This window comes from Cydia strobilella, chromosome 9 (genome assembly GCF_947568885.1).
Source record: "Cydia strobilella chromosome 9, ilCydStro3.1, whole genome shotgun sequence".
NCBI classification, from domain to species: Eukaryota; Metazoa; Arthropoda; class Insecta; order Lepidoptera; family Tortricidae; genus Cydia; species Cydia strobilella.
Window position 1 is genome coordinate 16324659 of NC_086049.1, and position 17773 is coordinate 16342431.

A 17773-nucleotide genomic window follows, 5' to 3' on the forward strand; every position below is an offset into this window, starting at 1 on the left:
GTTTTTAGTTATTTATTTTAAGATGTTTTATTTATTTTTAGATTTAGTTTTTAAGTTTTATAGATTAGTTATTTAATTCTGTTTTATTTAAAGGTATAATTGAATAATTGTGTTGTTTTTAGTTTCTTTAGTTTATTCAGATTACATTATTTATTGTTTAGAGATGGAATGGAACATTATTCAATTCCATGTTATTTCACAATGCCGTTTTAAAATCAGAGCGTAACTTCGATTGTATGGCGGATTTATGAAATTGATAATCTCACGTTCTCAATTTCATAAAATGTCAATACAAAACTAACTTAGTGCCGGACGCCTCGGCCCGGACCGTTCTAGCGTTAGTCATCCTTTAAGGTTCTTACTAAAGTTTCCATTATCTAAACAAATAAAATAGGATCTACTGAACACCCAAGTTTTTAAAACAGCCGTGTTTCGAGAAAAACTTAACCCAGCAACCCAAACCGTTCTCCAGAATTCCACAAAAACTTCTCTCACCTTATAAAATGTTTAAAAGGAACAAACTTTGGCGTTACTTTCCAACTTTGCCGATCGGCTATCGAACGAGTTACCGCTGAGTTTCGAACGAGTTGGAGACTCCTGGTAACAGCGACGTAGTGATGTATCGATTCAGGGATTTATTATTCTTTTAATAGTACAACAGTGCCAATGTACTTGATGGTAAGCAGTTTGGCATCTGCTTACCATCAAGTACATTGGCACTGTTGTACTTTTTAAAGAATACGTGCTCACTAGCGCCACTGCTGAATAATTGTGATTATTAAAAATTAACGATAGATATTTAAAAAAGGGGGCCGCTACGTTCTGTATTTTTATATTTAAGTACCTTTTGAATTACATTTTTATAGTTTTTACGTGGCTGGATTCGACAATCTATGCGTCCAAAGTTAAAACGGCCGTTTTTGTTTTGAGTTCATAGATCGACGAATCCAGCAACATTAAAAACTAAATACACAATACAGTACGTAGCGGCCCCCTTTTATAAATATCTATCGTTAAATTGAAATAGTCACAATTATTAAGCAGTGGCGCTAGTGAGTAAGTTGATGGGCTCTTAAATGAGTTGGAAGCGAGTTGGTAAACATAGTAACTCCGGTAAACTGATGTATTGTTGCTGACAGGCTATTTATGGTTAGTCAGTAATTGTAGTTGTAATCGCTTTCCGAGACAAATAGGTTAATCAAATTGCAGTCTGCTAGAGACGGCTAGTTGAGAACTAATCTATTGGACATAATACGTTAGATAAAGAGGTAAAGGAGCCGACGGTTGAGCCTCCACTTAACTAGATGCAAAATTGTAGTTTTATATAGACGTTTTGATCAAGGGAAAATACCAAGAAAAACACACGAAAAACTAGACTATATTTACAAGGAAAGACTTTGACATAAACCTTAAAGGATTTGCCACACTAGATGCGTTCTGCGGGCAGCGGTCATGTCAAACTTCAACTTTAAAGGTTGCTGTCAATGTTGTTCATACATAATGCGGGTTTGACCTGACCGCAGAACGCATCCAGTGTGGCAAATCCTTAAAAGCTTAAAGTTGGCTAGATAGAAAAAACCGGCAAAGTGCGAGTCGGACTCGCGCACCGAGGGTTCCGTACTTTTTTGTATTTGTTGTTATAGCGGCAACAGAAATACATCATCTGTGAAAATTTCAACTGTCTATCACGGTGCATGAGATACAGCCTGGTGACAGACAGACAGACGGACAGCGGAGTCTTAGTAAAAGGGTCCCCTTTGGGTACGGAACCCTAAAAGCCGGGGAAATGGTTCCTTACTTTTGAGTATTTGTTGTTGTAGCGGCAACAGTAATACATCATTAATTGAATTGAATCATCTGTGAAAATTCAAACTGTTTAGCTATCACGGTTCTTGGGATACAGCCTGGTGACAGACTGACGGACAGCGGAGCGCAGTGCTCGACGTTGTCGGACCTAAGCTATACAACCGCGTCCCTGGACATTATAAGTTCGTCTAGCGATGCCATACTTTTGAAAAAGCTTAAAAACATGCTCATCGAACCCAGGTAGCAAAGTGACGTCATCGACGTCATAATGACGTCATTTATACGTCATAACGACGTAACGGACGTCATAATGACGTATAAATGCTACATGGGAATTAGCATGCTATAGTACTAACGAGTTTCTGCAAAGGGATCGTTACACCCACTTATAAATTTTGTGCCATATTTTATGCCTACTGTTAAATTGTGTAATTTGTGTATAAAGCCCTACTTACTGTTAGTTCTGGTAAACATGTCAATAAATATGCAACACTTCATAAATTATATGAACTTGCTTCTTTGTTATAAAAAAATAAAATAAAAATGTTATTTATTTAGGTATCAACCCATTACATTTATACATTCTAATCTATATAAAATTTTACTATTCTACACTAAACTAATTATTACCTAATCTAACACTAATTAAATATTTGCAGCGGAGGCCTTGCTCATACAGTAGGTTGCGTACACTACGCTAACAATGCTGTTCATCGATTCGCTCACTCTCCCGACAAACGACCAGTGCCTTTTACGCATTATAGCGTAAAAGTCGTCTACTCTGTTCACGGCGAACATGCCAGATGCACTACATACCTATAAGACGTTGACGTGTAAACTTTCTTAATGTATGTTTATAAATAATAAATCTGAATCTGAATCTGATCCTGACCGAATTTCAAGTTATCTTTTTGCATTTTATTTCTCTCTCTCTGTGGTCGCTCCCTCATGACTGAGGATCGTGGTCATCAGTGGATGTGGATGCTCCACACCTGGTTCTTGTAATCTGCCTCCATCGGTGCCTGTCCATCGCGTCTGACGACCGAGCAAAAGCATTTTATTTAAAGAACGATTTATTCTGGTGTATTCAGCACAATCGATGTAACAGCCTGAAGAGGTACAAGACAGACAGACAAAGCTACTTTTACATTTACAATATTATTATACATTTAAAAGTGGAAAAATTACTGCCTTGGGTGAGACTAGAACTCACGGCCTCTGGATACTCCAGCGCTCTGCCAACTGAGCCACCAAGACCTCATCCATAGTCAGCAAATCTTCCCACTATATGGGTCTAGGGGACCCTAGCGACATCTACCGTAAAAGCGTTACACTTCTTAAACGGCCACCGGAGTTCCAAGTCATATTGGAAATTCACCAGTTACGATCTAAATTAATTTTTAACAAGCAGAAACGTCTGCGATCGATGCTATTAAGCTTAGAATAAATTTAAAAGTGGAAAAATTACTGCCTTGTGAGACTAGAACTCACGGCCTCTGGATCCTTATTATACATTTTCAGCTTGAATATCAGTGATATATGAGCGAAACTTATCTATTACTCTTTCCTTACTCCGTCCCCTGAAGATTTACGCCATCGATACGTTATGTAAACTTACGAAAAAACTTACATCCAACTTGCACCAGAAACTTCCAGAAAATATACTGTACTTGCGGCTTTCTTTATAGTTTTATTGGTCTCCAGAGTTCCTTTGGTTAAGAACTACCGTCTTATTGGGAAAGTTTACGCAGTGTTTACGTGTTGGTGAGTTTCGTTTGTTTGCTAGTTGCGAGAGGCTTTTGTTTATGTGTCCCTTTATTGGATAAAGTTGGCGCAATTATTTAATTAAGAGTTAGATAAGGGTATGTCTAACATTTAAAACCATCGCGCTTTGAACACTTATTAAATCGCATACGGACAGATGGACAGTGGAGTCTTAGTATGTAGTCTGTGGTAATAGGGTCCCGTTTTTACCCTTTGGGTACGGAACCCTAAAAAGGACTATAGTTGTTGTGTACGCCTTTATAACTTATGCTGCTGTAGTAAGAACTTACTTAAGTATTCTTAGCGAAGGCTGGAGTGAAATAAGTTAAATTGAGACGTCTCAACGCATGAATCATCCCTACTGAAGTTCCCAGATCTAAATCAAACGTGAGAATAGATGACGCATCGGCACTGATGTATGGCCCCCGGGGGCCTCACTGAACTAAAAACTAATTTTTACTAGTTTTTTAGGGTTCCGTACCCAAAGGGTAATAAAATAAATTAATAAAAAAATTAAAAACACGATTGCGGAATTATAAGCGAACTGAAAAGCTAAAAATAATTTCATATTAGTTACATAACTTGATAAATTTAAATTGGAATATAAATGTACACTTACGGTCATTTACAGTAAATACAAAGGTTTATGCACATTTATGACATGACTCTATCTGTGTATTTTATTTCGATTGCAGTCGGGGGACCTTTTGAATGGGATAATGCACTACATCAAGGTCCCCCGAGGTGCCCAGCAGTCGTGTTTGTAATTTTTTAATTAATTTATTCTTTAATATATTTATTTATTTTAAAATTTATTGCACATAAAAAGTTTACAACAGGCGGACTTAATGCCATTATAGGCATTCTCTACCAGTCAACCATAGGGCTAAACAGAAAAGCTTCAAGGTGGGTGCACAGAGAAAAAAAAAACAATAAAGAAACGTAACTTTTGAGCGAAGTAAAACTTCTACATGCATAATATAATAATATGCTTAATTATACCTTATGACTATAAGTACACTAAATATATATATATATATATATTTTTTTAGGTAACAATAGTTATATTATACGAAAAATAATTAATGCAAAAAAGTAAAACTAAATTATAACAAATACAATATTACCCCCAACTCTGATTATCCCCCGGACCAAATGTGCCAAAAATACTGGCGGCATTACCTCGCTGAATGGCCAGGGATATCTTTTGGATAACTTTTATATATAATTAAATATATGAATAAGCAAGGATAAATACATATAACATCTATAATATATATGACATCTATTTCAGTTTATAATTTTATGTGTAACTAAATAACTGCAATAAACGAGCTATCTGTACTTCATACCACATAATGTTATGAACAGACATGCTAACCACACATTAAATTTGTTGTACAAAATTACCATGCGAAACTCCGCTTTTCGCCAAAAGAGTTGTTGAAATGTCAAAGTGTTTACCTTCGTATTAAAATGTGTGATGAAAAATGAATATTTCGCCGGCGCTCGCTCTGAGAGCTTCATGTTTAGTGATGTGACGTGGAATTGCTGTAGGTATTTTTATTCCAGGCGGTCTATCATAAGTTGCGTTCTCGCGCGCGACTCTATACTTGAAGTCTATTATCCTGTAATATTTTATCTCGGATTTTTTTATAAACGGCACGTGTGAACCGAATACATTTTATTCGTACCAATTTGTTTGATTTTATTGCGGGCAGTAAAATACTGATTAAGTAATTTTTTAAATTAAATTTTTATTAGTTATAAAATATTTAAAAAGCCATTTCCAAAGTGAGAATTCCGGAAGCACTTAGAATATTCCTAATATTTTTTTAGTAATTTAGTCATACATTATGAATAAAAACTAGCTTCAATTTCTGAAGCTAGTTGCTAGAATTATACTTCAGTTTTAATTGTTGTGTAATAAATCCTGTTGAAACTTGTTTCCAAATTGCAACATAGGTATTGAAACTCTGAACTACATTGCGTCGAATATAAATTGTGAATAGGTAACTCTTTTAGCGGTGAATTATTGGTTGATGAACTTACAAATAAGTACAATAAATTAATTATTAATTATTTTGACATATGTCAATATAATTATATATGTAGTGTATGCGATTATGCGAGTGGCTTAAATAGCATACATACGCCGTCTCGTGTGTCCTTGTGTTGGCGGCAAAGCCGTAAAGAAGTAAGTGTCACTGTCTATGGTACGATGGCCGCAGGCTATAGGATTACTGTTGTGGAAGTGAACTGAATGTGTATGCGAGTGCATTGTCGAGCCGGTGTTTACAATAGGTGTTGTATAATTACCAATTTAACAAAAACTATAATATATTTAGGTATACCAAAGAGGATATAATAGGATAGAGCGGTACTGTCATAGTAAACTTTGTAACCACAGTAAATTCACTGCCATCTATCGACACACGATTAAAACAAAAAATTAAGATGTATAAAAATACCATATAATGTATTTATGTACGGATATTTTTTTATTTATTTGCATTAATTATATTTATATAATTTTGACGTTTTGATTCACTGATATGCGTTAAAATTGTTAAATAACAAACGAAACCGTCAACGCCATCTATCCGAGTGTAGGCATCTGATCGAGAATCAATTTTTATTGATTTTCGAGGCACGTCTTTTCCTTAGACTGTATCCATCTATTACTGAGTTATATCTATCGTTGGGTATACTTAGGAAATTTGAACGGTTTGATATCGTACAACCGTCGGACATACAACCTTGAATTGGCCAGAAATTCTTAGGCCACATGGCAAAAAACTAAGTTATATTTTTCAAGATTTAATTTAAGAGATAACCTCTATGCAATGCTTATGTTTATCCCTTAAAGTGGCCCATGTCAAAAACATTCAGTACCTACCATGAATTTTTCTTTGTTGACAGATTCCAAACGGGACCATTGCAACAAGACAGTGGAGATATACGAAGACGTGTCATCCCCACCAGTCACACCTGAGAATTTCGGCCGACCGCTCACTTGCACATACAGGTAAGTACAAAACAGGTTTTTGAATTTGGAAATCGAATTTTGTATATAATTTAGAAAAGTCTTCGAAAGAGACCCTAGGAGGCCAAGTGACACGCTGTAATTATTAGCAGATATCTAAATTGTTAAATCGTATTGTTACAGGTTTCGAGCGTTTCGAGGGTCGCCAAAAGACTGGATTCTCAGGATACGGTTCAAAAAGTTCAAAGTTGGCACACTGATCAACGGAACCACGTGCCATAAAGGATACATGCAGGTAAGGGCGATTTTTACACTCAAAGGCAATAAACACGGTTTAAAAAAAATCCAAACTTAGTGACCCATTATATGTGCCGTTTTCAACCAAAAGGGTACTTATTGTCGGTTGTCAATAAGACGTTCTTCCCATAAAGCTTCAATTTGGAATCAACCTTATCGACAACCGACAATGTGGTACCTTTTAGTTGAAAGGTCACATATTGTCGCTGCGACGAGTCAGAACACGATTTCATATCCCGTATGCAATGACGTAAGGTATTTGACAGTAATGTAATGATGCTAAGAGATCTTAGCTTCATATTTGTGGCTTTCCATCAAAAGGGTCCTTATCAAAAGGGTGCATAAGGAACCTTTTCGGATGGAAAGGTTCTTACTCGTATGCACGTACTTACGACCCCTCTGGTGTTGCGGGTGTCCATGGGCGACGGTAAGCGCTTACCATCAGGTGATTCGTCGGCTCGTATGCCCCCTATGTCATAAAAAAACATAAGGACCCTTCTCTGCGGAAAGCCACATATTTTGCTTTTAAAAATAAATTGTTACGTTACTACTATTTATATGTATTTCAATTCAATTCAATTATTTATTTCGAATAATTTTGATCCATGTAGTGTAGTGTAGTGTAGTGTTAAACCTTAATGATAAATACTATTGCAAAGTTTGTATCATTTCGTAATAGTATGAGTACAAAAATTGCTACCAGTTCGTAGTAACATTCCCTAAATTATAATGCCTACCTTTCTTAAACGAAACGAAACCCGCCAACGCAAAGCTTCGCCCCGACGAACAAAAGAGAAACTTTGATACAGAGTTGCAAAATCTGTCTGTTTAATTTCCTAATTGAGTTTCGGCACGCGTCGCCGAATCGACTAATTAATTTTCGAAATAATTTTTCTAAGAACTCTAACGCCTGAGACGCAATTATCGGCCTGCGATTGTCTTAATTAATTCTGCTTCTGATTACTGTTTTAAGAGTCCGCAGCAAGATCGGCCGAATTTCACCTTCCTATACAAACGGAGTTTCGTTCTCATTTTAAAACTACGTGTTGGATGGTAATGAAACTTTGCACATACAATGACATGAGGTATATCTATGCCTGTAGGTAATTTACATAGCTCCAGTATATAAAAGAAACAAAATAGAGCAAAAACAAGTGTTGTATGAAAAACTTAAATTCGCTGTATTTTTAACTGTGGTATCTGAAGCTACATAAACTAATTATAGGCATAGATATACCTTATCCTATTGTAAGTACATAGTTTCAGAGTAGTAGAAGTAGTAGTAGTAAATCGATTTATTGTACAAAAAAAATGTTAACATGAAATTCATATAAATTTAGGTAATATAGGTAGTAGGGTCAGAGTAATATAGCTAGTCGCTTTAAAATGAGAGCGTAACTACGTTTGTATGTAAAACCCAGCTTGCTGCGGACTCTTAATTCTTTTGGGTCTAATTATAGTTAGGTTATTATCGTTAATTACGATTATTAGGGTTTTTATTTATTAAGGTACTTATTTTTTTTTAGGATAACGAAATAAATACATGAGACTCAACAAAATTAATAACATGTGTTTTATTTCCAATAATTATCACTTTTTATAACGCGTCGCCTATATATCGTCATTTCATGAAAAAAGTCATCATAAAACCTGTTTTAATAACGGTTTCCATCTTCATTCACTGCTAAGCTAAGCTTGTAACGCTAAGTCGTAGCCGATAACGCAGCGGTATTATTATTTTTAAATGTGTTAAAGACTTGACGATGTACTATAATTTAAACACTGTATTTGACAACACAAACTTCCACTGTGACAAATACAGTGTGGAAATTTTTTATGGGCCCTGGAGGGAAAGTACCTCAAAACCTTAAGTTAGCTCAGTTTACTTATAGGGGACAATCTTTTATTTCGAAAAGAAACAAAACTACATTCAAAGTTTTTTTAAATTCGCTTGCCTCGCCCGAGAATCGAATCGACAAAAAATTGTGCGTTGCGTGTGACCCCAAATGCGAGGGGCTCGTAGCATTTGCTACTACTTTTGCCACGTGGCTAATCCGCCACTGTAAAAATGTTTATTTATCCAGATCGTCGACGGCAACGCAAAGACCGACGTCTCCAACCGCAAGGAGCCCGGACTATTCTGTGGCGAGATTGAGCAGCCCCAGACCTTCATATCGGAGACCAACTTCGTGAAGATCGTCTTCCATGCTGACAACTTCACCGATCAGACCTATTTCAGTTTCGATTCAAGGTAATACTAGGCATATAAAAGTCGTTAAACATTTTCAACTTTGCTTAAGCTCTGGTTTCCTAGGATAGCGGTGCGAAATACTTCTTCTTCAGTCGTTCCTTCAATGCTGAGGATCGTGACATCATTATTACTCACTTCAAATCGAAATTGTAAACAATAACAAACTGTTTATTTAAGTAGGTATAACTTTGTTTTCCGCTTACTGCTCCTACACTAGCTACTTTAGATTAGAAATTATTTAATTAAGGTAGGGCACTCAAGGTCTATTAACACATTGCTTATTATTACATCATTTTTGTATATGACTGTTTGTTGCCTAAATAATAAAATAAAAAAAACATGCCCTTCTGTTGAAGACCAGGTTTCTCAATAGGCTTCTATTCTTCGCCAAGCGCATGCGCTTTGTGCAGTTTTAATTGCATAGGTGCAGTGATTTGAGCTCACCATCCAGTAGGAGAGCCCTGAGGTCTGTTGCCTTCAACTTTACCCGCCATAATAATTCTTAAAATACTACTCCATCCATATATCTTGTATGGAGACGGCCGACATCCATATATCTTGTATATGACGGCACCGCTGTCCTAGGAAAACAGAGCTTAAAAGGAGGGCCCTGAGGTCTGGTGCCTTCAACTTTACCCGCCATAATAATTTTCAAAATACTACTCTATCCATATATATTGTATGGAGACGGCTGTCATCCATATATCTTGTATATGACGGCACCGCTGTCCTAGGAAAACAGAGCTTAAAAGGAGGGCCCTGAGGTCTGGTGCCTTCAACTTTACGCGCCATAATAATTCTCAAAATACTACTCCATCCATATAACTTGTATATGACGGCACCGCTGGCCTAGGAAAACAGAGCTTAAAAGGAGGGCCCTGAGGTCTGGTGCCTTCAACTTACCCGCCATAATAATTCTCAAATACTACTCCATCCATATATCTTGTATGGAGACGGCCGACATCCATGTATCTTGTATATGACGGCACCGCTGTCCAAGGAAAACAGAGCTTAAAAGGAGGGCCCTGAGGTCTGGTGCCGTCAACTATACCCGCCATAATAACTTTCAAAATACTATATCCATATATCTTGTATGGAGACGGCTGACATCCATATATCTTGTATATTACGGCACCGCTGTCCTAGGAAAACAGAGCTTAAAAGGAGGGCCCTGAGGTCTGGTGCCTTCAACTTTACCCGCCATAATAATTTTCAAAATACTACTCTATCCATATATATTGTATGGAGACGGCTGACATCCATATATCTTGTATATGACGGCACCGCTGTCCTAGGAAAACAGAGCTTAAAAGGAGGGCCCTGAGGTCTGGTGCCTTCAACTATATCCGCCATAAAAACTTTCAAAATATCCATATATCTTGTATGGAGACGGCTGACATCCATATATCTTGTATATGACGGCACCGCTGTCCAAGGAAAACAGAGCTTGAACCCTCCTTAGGGATTTGACCTTGTAGGTAGCACCGCGCGGTAACTTGTCAAGAGTCACATGAATGTAGGCGCTGCCATACAATCTAAGTTACGCTCTCATTTTAAAACGTCGTTCGATAGCTTTGTCTGGTACTAGTTTATGTTACTAGGGATTATAATACAAAGAAATTAGAGCAACTAGAAATATATAACACGGCTAGGTTCGTATGACTCTTAAGCTGCGTCTATCAAAGATCAAAGAAATACAACCGCAACAAGAGTGAATATCAATACATATGTACCGTAATATCGTATCGTAATTAATACGAGGCCACGCACACATCAATACTTTGTGTAGAGACATGAAACTGTTTGAATAAGAATTCATACCTACTCCGTAATTTCATTCGGTTAATGATTTCTTTCATTTAGCTCTTAATTGGGTTTAACACATTTTGAATAGAATAATATTCAGAAATAACACTTATTTTCTAACTAGATTTGAATCAAGAGCTATTTACGTTCTAATTCCATTCCACGCAGAATTTGTTTATAAAGCTTATACTGCGTTCAACACAGCTTTACGCATTCAACTCTGGGGAACTTACGCAGAGCAAAAACGTCAATTCTCTTAGCAAATACATGGCGCATAAGCCTTTTCTTTCTAGAATCACAAAACTCACCCAGCTTCGAGTCGAGGTGAGATAAATGAGCAGAGATAAGCTCAACTCGTTTGCGGGATTGCTCGGTAGATGGGGGATCTTAGAGTGAAGCTGATCGTCCAATCAATGACGTTTAAAGCTCCCCCATATTACAAATGGGAAAATTGGAACACGGAAAACCATTTTATTTGCTAGAAAGTATTCGAAAAATTAGTTATATTTATGCAAAAACCAAACTACACTATCGTCGTTGTAAAAACTTGTGTATATGAGATGGCCAAGTACATTAAAGTGCCTCAAGATTTTTTTCATTCCGTTACCATTTTTCATAAACTCTGTGTGATATTTAACGGAATTGAGGGATATTTTGAAACTTTTTTTCTCCATTAGGATCGAATAAGCTCCTGATTCTGAGTAGAAATGAAATACAAATTCCAAAATTAGAAAAAAAAACGGCCAAGTGCGGCTAAAGGGGGGGAATGGTCATTTTTTGCCTATTTTCTTGAATAACTTCTAAACTATTTACTTTAAAATTATAAAAATAATATATTTAAAATTCTCACAAAGAGCTCTTTCATTTGATATGTAACACGATATAGTTTGACAAACTTTATTTTTAATTTTCTCATTTGCCCCCCAAAAGTGGCCCCCGTGTTTAAAATTAATATGTTTACGTTACATGTCCATCTTTGGGTCACAAACTTACATAATTATGTGTACCAAATTTCAACTTAATTGGTCCAGTAGTTTCAGAGAAAATAGGCTGTGACAGACGGACAGACAGACAGACGGACAGACAGACGGACAGACAGACGCACGAGTGATCCTATAAGGGTTCCGTTTTTTCCTTTTGAGGTACGGAACCCTAAAAAATACACAAAATAGATCTTTACCTATAGATCACCGGCAAACCTATTAGAAATGTGCAGTCAAGCGTGAGTCGGACTTAATTACTTAGTTTTTGATCCGACCCCTACGGGTTTTTTAAAGACATTTCACATAAAAGATACATTGTTTAAATTGTGTAATGTACGGAACCCTTGGAACGCGCGTCCGACTCGCACTTGGCCGGTTTTTTATGTAGATATTGCCATTTCCGAAAGTAATGAAATGATGTTCTGTTTTTTTAGAGCGGAACAGCAGTTTGAGGTGTACCTTCGATATGGACAGCATCCGGAGCTCTATCCAAATAGAAGAGGAGAAGTTGTAGCGGGGTAAGTTTTTAATTCGTGTTTAATTCAATATATAATATAAATAAATAAATATTATAGGACATTATTACACAAATTGACTAAGTCTAACAGTAAGCTCAATGAGGCTTGTGTTATGGGTACTCAGACAAAGATATATATATTAATATATAAATACTTAAATACATAGAAAACAACCATGACTCAGGAACAGATATCTGTGCTCATCACACAAATTAATGCCTTTAACGGGATTCGAACCCAGGACCATCGGCTTCACAGGCAGGGTCACTACCCACTAGGTCAGACCGGTCGTCGGTCATCGGTATTTATTTCTAAAAGTTGTGGCTCTGTGATCTGTGGCTGCGACCTGTAGATGAAAACATCAGGACATACGAAAGCATTTTTGACCAAGCTGAACAGACATTCGCTAACACTCGGTCAATAATGAAAGTATATACTTAACCCTTATCTTGGCAAGGCTCAAAATATTTTAGATTTTAACATTTTTTTAGTTTTTGTCACCTATTGATAGACTATTAAAAAATAATGAAAAAAATCTAGGGTTTTCCAGTTTTGGAAAATCATATGTATCATATTTAATACAATGCTAATCCTATTTTTTAGAAGAAAAAATGTGGACTTTATTTTTAATAAACATGTAGTTAAACAGAAATCATCATTTATTGTTATTAAATCGCAATTTAAAGCATACAATTACTATTTACACCTGTAAAAATAAAGTTTAACTACGAATACCTGATCACATGGTAGAAATGTTTTATCCCGTAGAGATTCAAAGAACACGTTAACAAAAAGTTTTGTAAAAAAGAGCAAGTAAACAAATAATTATAATAGTTAAAAAATAAACTTTTTAACTGGGGAGGCATTTTTTGTTATAAATAAAATTTGCCTCGCTACGGTCTACGGTGTAGCACTATTGCTACGCCGTAGACCTAGTGTATTATTTACATTATTATGATACAGCATATACAGTTTTAATAATACGTATTACTTAAAAAAAAGTTCATTAACTAAATAGTACCTATGATAACTAATATGACATATTTGAAATATGTTTTGGAACCCCCCACAGGCATAAAAATTTGAAAATAAATACAAATCATGTACACTTATTTTGACGACAACTTGGCAATGTATTAAATGTAATACGCATTTAATACATTACACATGTACTTTTATGAGCTCTTTGTAATGTATCAAATATGATACATAACAGTTTCATGTAAATATTCTTTGTGTTAATGTTTTTAAATACGACCACTGTGTAAATCCTAATACACTAACAGATAGTAAGTGCATTAAAATGCAGATTGTGCAAAAATATGTACATATAACATGTGTGTATATGTGTATGTAATAAAAAAAAATAGAAATAAGTGCAAAACTTACAGTACGAAATGAGATCTGTTGTTTTCGCGGCGCCATGTTGATTGTTACTAATTAATTTATAATGACGTGTGCATTATTTTTTTGCTATAATAAAGGAATAGATCAACATATTTATAGCAGAATTATTTTGTTAAGTAATAAACTGAACCTGCTAGATTTTTTAATGTTCCATGTATCATGGGTGTTACAATGGCAAGATAAGGGTTGTATAGGTACCACTACGTGAGTCGAATGGCGAATAAATAAGGAGTCGTTGCCATTATTGCCTTACGGATTTATATCCTGTAATCAAGTCTGCGGATTGAAGAGGCGAGGCTGTTTTACAGGGATTATGTGTCTTGTTGTAATTGAAGTTATTTGTAGCCAGAGAATTATCTGTATCCAATATTCATGTTCAGATACCACTTTTTTATTTAATCATAATAAACTTTTTTAAACATTTTTTTTATCTTTAAACTTTGATTTTAATTAACGAAAGAAAAACTGAACACATCATTGTTAATTATAATTAGCAGGTGTATAAACTTTTTTTTTATTACTTATATTTTTTATTATTTATATTGCATTGGTCTCAATTGCGTATAATTAAACTTTAAAATCACCAATACCGTAAAAAATCTGAAAATCTCCGAAATTAGTTTTTAGACCTCAGGACCTACATTGAAAGTGACGTCATCAAAACGTGACCAACCTCGAAAGTGACGTCCTTAGAACGTGACCTACTCGTAACTAGAGAGTGACCTAAGAATGGCTCTTATTCCCTTAACACACCTTCTATTAAGGGAGTAAGAGCCTCGTGCAGATCGATTGTTGCTTAACGTCCGTAGGAATAACCCTTAGAAACCCTACACGTGACCTCCGGGTGGTGCTAAAAGAGCAACAAGCCTGGCAGCAGAAGGAACACTGAATCTCGCAGCGCACACTGGAAAGAGAGAGCGAATCCTAATAAACGATCAATATGAGTAATAAAAATGCGAATACAGGCGCTCTAAAGAGCCCATTGGCAAAGGATGTCGGATCATAAGTCCGCATCCTGCCAACTTAATATAGAAGGCATAAGCCGATCTAAATTTAATATTGATTGTATTTTTTGTAACCAGTGTGTAACCACCATACGATAAATAAATAAAAAGCAGATCATTTTGAAAATCTTACCCACTTCACAATTTCGCTGTTAACTGTAGTATTCCTCTTATTTATTTCGATGACATACGCAGCACCCTCCTGTCAAGTATTCAATTTTCCCTAGTATTTCTCCGTATTCAATCCCCCTCTAATGCCTTCACGTCATTTTAGCTTAGGCTAAGTAATTGGCTCCTTCGAACTTGTATTTGGAAGATTTGTCGCAATGATTTTTAGGTTATTGAGCCTTTACAAGATGGATAGGCGGGCTATTCGGGCATTAAAAGATGTGAGATGTAAATCTTAAAGGCCGGGTCATGGAAGAGTAGGTTTATTATAAAGAGTAGTTTATCATTTAATGTTAGATACGCAAGCTGTGTAATAATACCAGTGACTATAGTCTGTATCTTTAGGTTCACACATGTTCCGAATTGGGAAGAAACAGGATGCGACATGCAGGTTCTGCCAGAAGTCAGAGGAGACTGCAATGCACATTCTCTGTTCCTGTGGACCACTAATGTCAAAAAGAAGTATCCACTTAGGGCGGCACATACTGCAACCCTATGAGGTACAGAACATTACGGCCCAAAGAATCTGGAGTTTTCTGGACTCAACGGGCATTAGTAACGAACTTTAAAGGGCCGTCACAATAGATCACTGCTTGGTCGACGTGACACTCACAGGCCCACAACACCCCAACAATAGTAATAATAAAATCTTTAGATATTTAAAAGAATGTAAACAAACCACAATTAGGTATATTATTGAGCAAGAAAATTCTTCAAGTCAATTAATTTAACTCGATTTGCCAAAACTTACAGAAGTTTTACTACGACATATCACTTAACGTAAAAAAGAAGCTGCTATAATCGTGCTATTTCGTTAATAGGAATATACCTGGATTAATCAATACAAATTTAGTTTTATAATATATGCTATTACTTCACCCTAGTAAAGAACGTAAAACAAGATCCAATATTCGCCATTTGAGGGTAGATCAAACATTACCCGATTAGATGAAATAAGTTATAGGCGTGTTAAAACCAGAACAATGAGAAACAGTGCAATTTTCTGTTTGGTTGGTTAACTGATAAATGTTTCAAGTACCTACCCGAAAATGTAAAAGCCTAAAGATATCATGTTTCATCAATGTTTATAGCATGCAAAAAAAATTTCTTATGGAAAAAACTAACTTCACAGTCGAGAAATACCTACGATGAAATAACGATTAATTAAATTGCTTGCATTTGCAATTGCAGATGATATTACATATACGATTTAATCGTTTTTAAAAAGGTAAGTAATAGTTTTTATTCCATGCAAGAATTTGTTCAAAACTTCAATGATAAGTAAAAATTAAAAATGTAATGTAAATACCTATCATATACTTAATGTATCATATCGTATAATGTAATGTAAATACCTATAATATATGTGTATTATAATTTAAAATTGCTAGGTCATTAATAATATGAATATTATTTTGATGGTCTTGCATATGTATATTAAATTTTAATTTAGCTTTGCGTATTATATTTTGTTAGTAGTAGTAGCACCGCCCACAATCTCTCTGCTTTGCCCTAAGGTTGACTGGTAGAGAATGCTTTTGGCATTAAGTCCACCTTCTGTACGATAAGTATTTCTTTTGTGCAATAAAGATTAAATAAATAAATATAAAACATACTCGTTATATTTATTGTCATTATCGTTTGTAAAGTCCGATTTGTCCACGATCTTGAATATCCGAAATGTACCTAATAGGATAACTAATCTTAAATACCAAAAAAAGTAAAATATAAAATAATATAAAATATAAATATAAAAGTAAAATATAGAAACACAAAACAATACAAAATACATAAACACATTATAAAAAACCTAACCTAGGGTGCCGCCAGCAGCGAGGCAGCGCCCAAGCTGCCGGTGGTCAGGGCCGCAGAGAGGAACCGACGTACTCGTACTATACGCGCCGTGTCCAAAATTACTATAATTATTATTGCTATTATTATTTATTAGTTTAGTCGGATATTAAGATAAGTAATTAAGAATGTAAATTGCAGTGCCCTTGCAGGGCTCATAGCTTCATTGTTTTAATATACCACCCTATGTACCTATGAAAACAATAAACTACTTATTACGTACGTACTCACACATGCACACACACAGGTGACCTGTACTGGATTAGTAGGCAGTGATTGTCGCGTCAGGGAGATTTAAACATTACACGTGAATCCCTAAATGTTGAGAAATATATTAGGATACTTCGAACATGTTCAGTCATTACACTCATTACTCTGTGGTAACAGCCTAAAGTGTGTCTACAAAATTCATCTTCATTTACCTAAAACCTTAACCTTGAGATATGGAAGGCTAATTGACTTAGGCAACATATAGGTACTATAGTAATACTAGATTAGAAATTAAAATGTATTGATTGGAAAACAATTATTAATACAATTAAAATAATCAGTTTTGGAAACCATAATTATTATTATAGGTTTCCAAAACTGCTCCGAAACAAAATAGTTTCACCTTGTCACCTAAAATTATTTTCTACTTATACAAATTTATCGGTAACTTCTGGATAATGAAAAGTACACAATTTGAAATTTCAATGACCTAACTCGGAACACGAAAGGCTCCCAAAATTGTTCATTATTCGCCAATAAACTAAAAGTTTCCATCAATTTCATACCCGACAATTGGAAAAAGCATTCGGCTTATTTCAAAATGTCCGTCACGTAACTTCAAGTTTCCTTTGAGCCTGGACAATGTGCATAACGACGTAAGTAACTTGAAAACTCCATGGAGATAAGCCTATTTATGTAAGTTGCAGATTATTTGAATACGA

General features: G+C 35.5%; 1 protein-coding gene across 1 annotated transcript in view; it reads left to right on the forward strand.

Annotated features, from left to right (window-relative positions):
* LOC134744452 (uncharacterized) overlaps nt 1-17773 on the forward strand; it is a 132306-nt gene that overhangs the window by 94475 nt on the left and 20058 nt on the right. Inside the window, exons 2-5 of the mRNA XM_063678266.1 lie at nt 6493-6598; nt 6740-6851; nt 8938-9104; nt 12328-12411. Coding sequence (XP_063534336.1) covers nt 6493-6598; nt 6740-6851; nt 8938-9104; nt 12328-12411 — 469 coding nt within the window. The remainder of the gene's footprint in view (nt 1-6492; nt 6599-6739; nt 6852-8937; nt 9105-12327; nt 12412-17773) is intronic.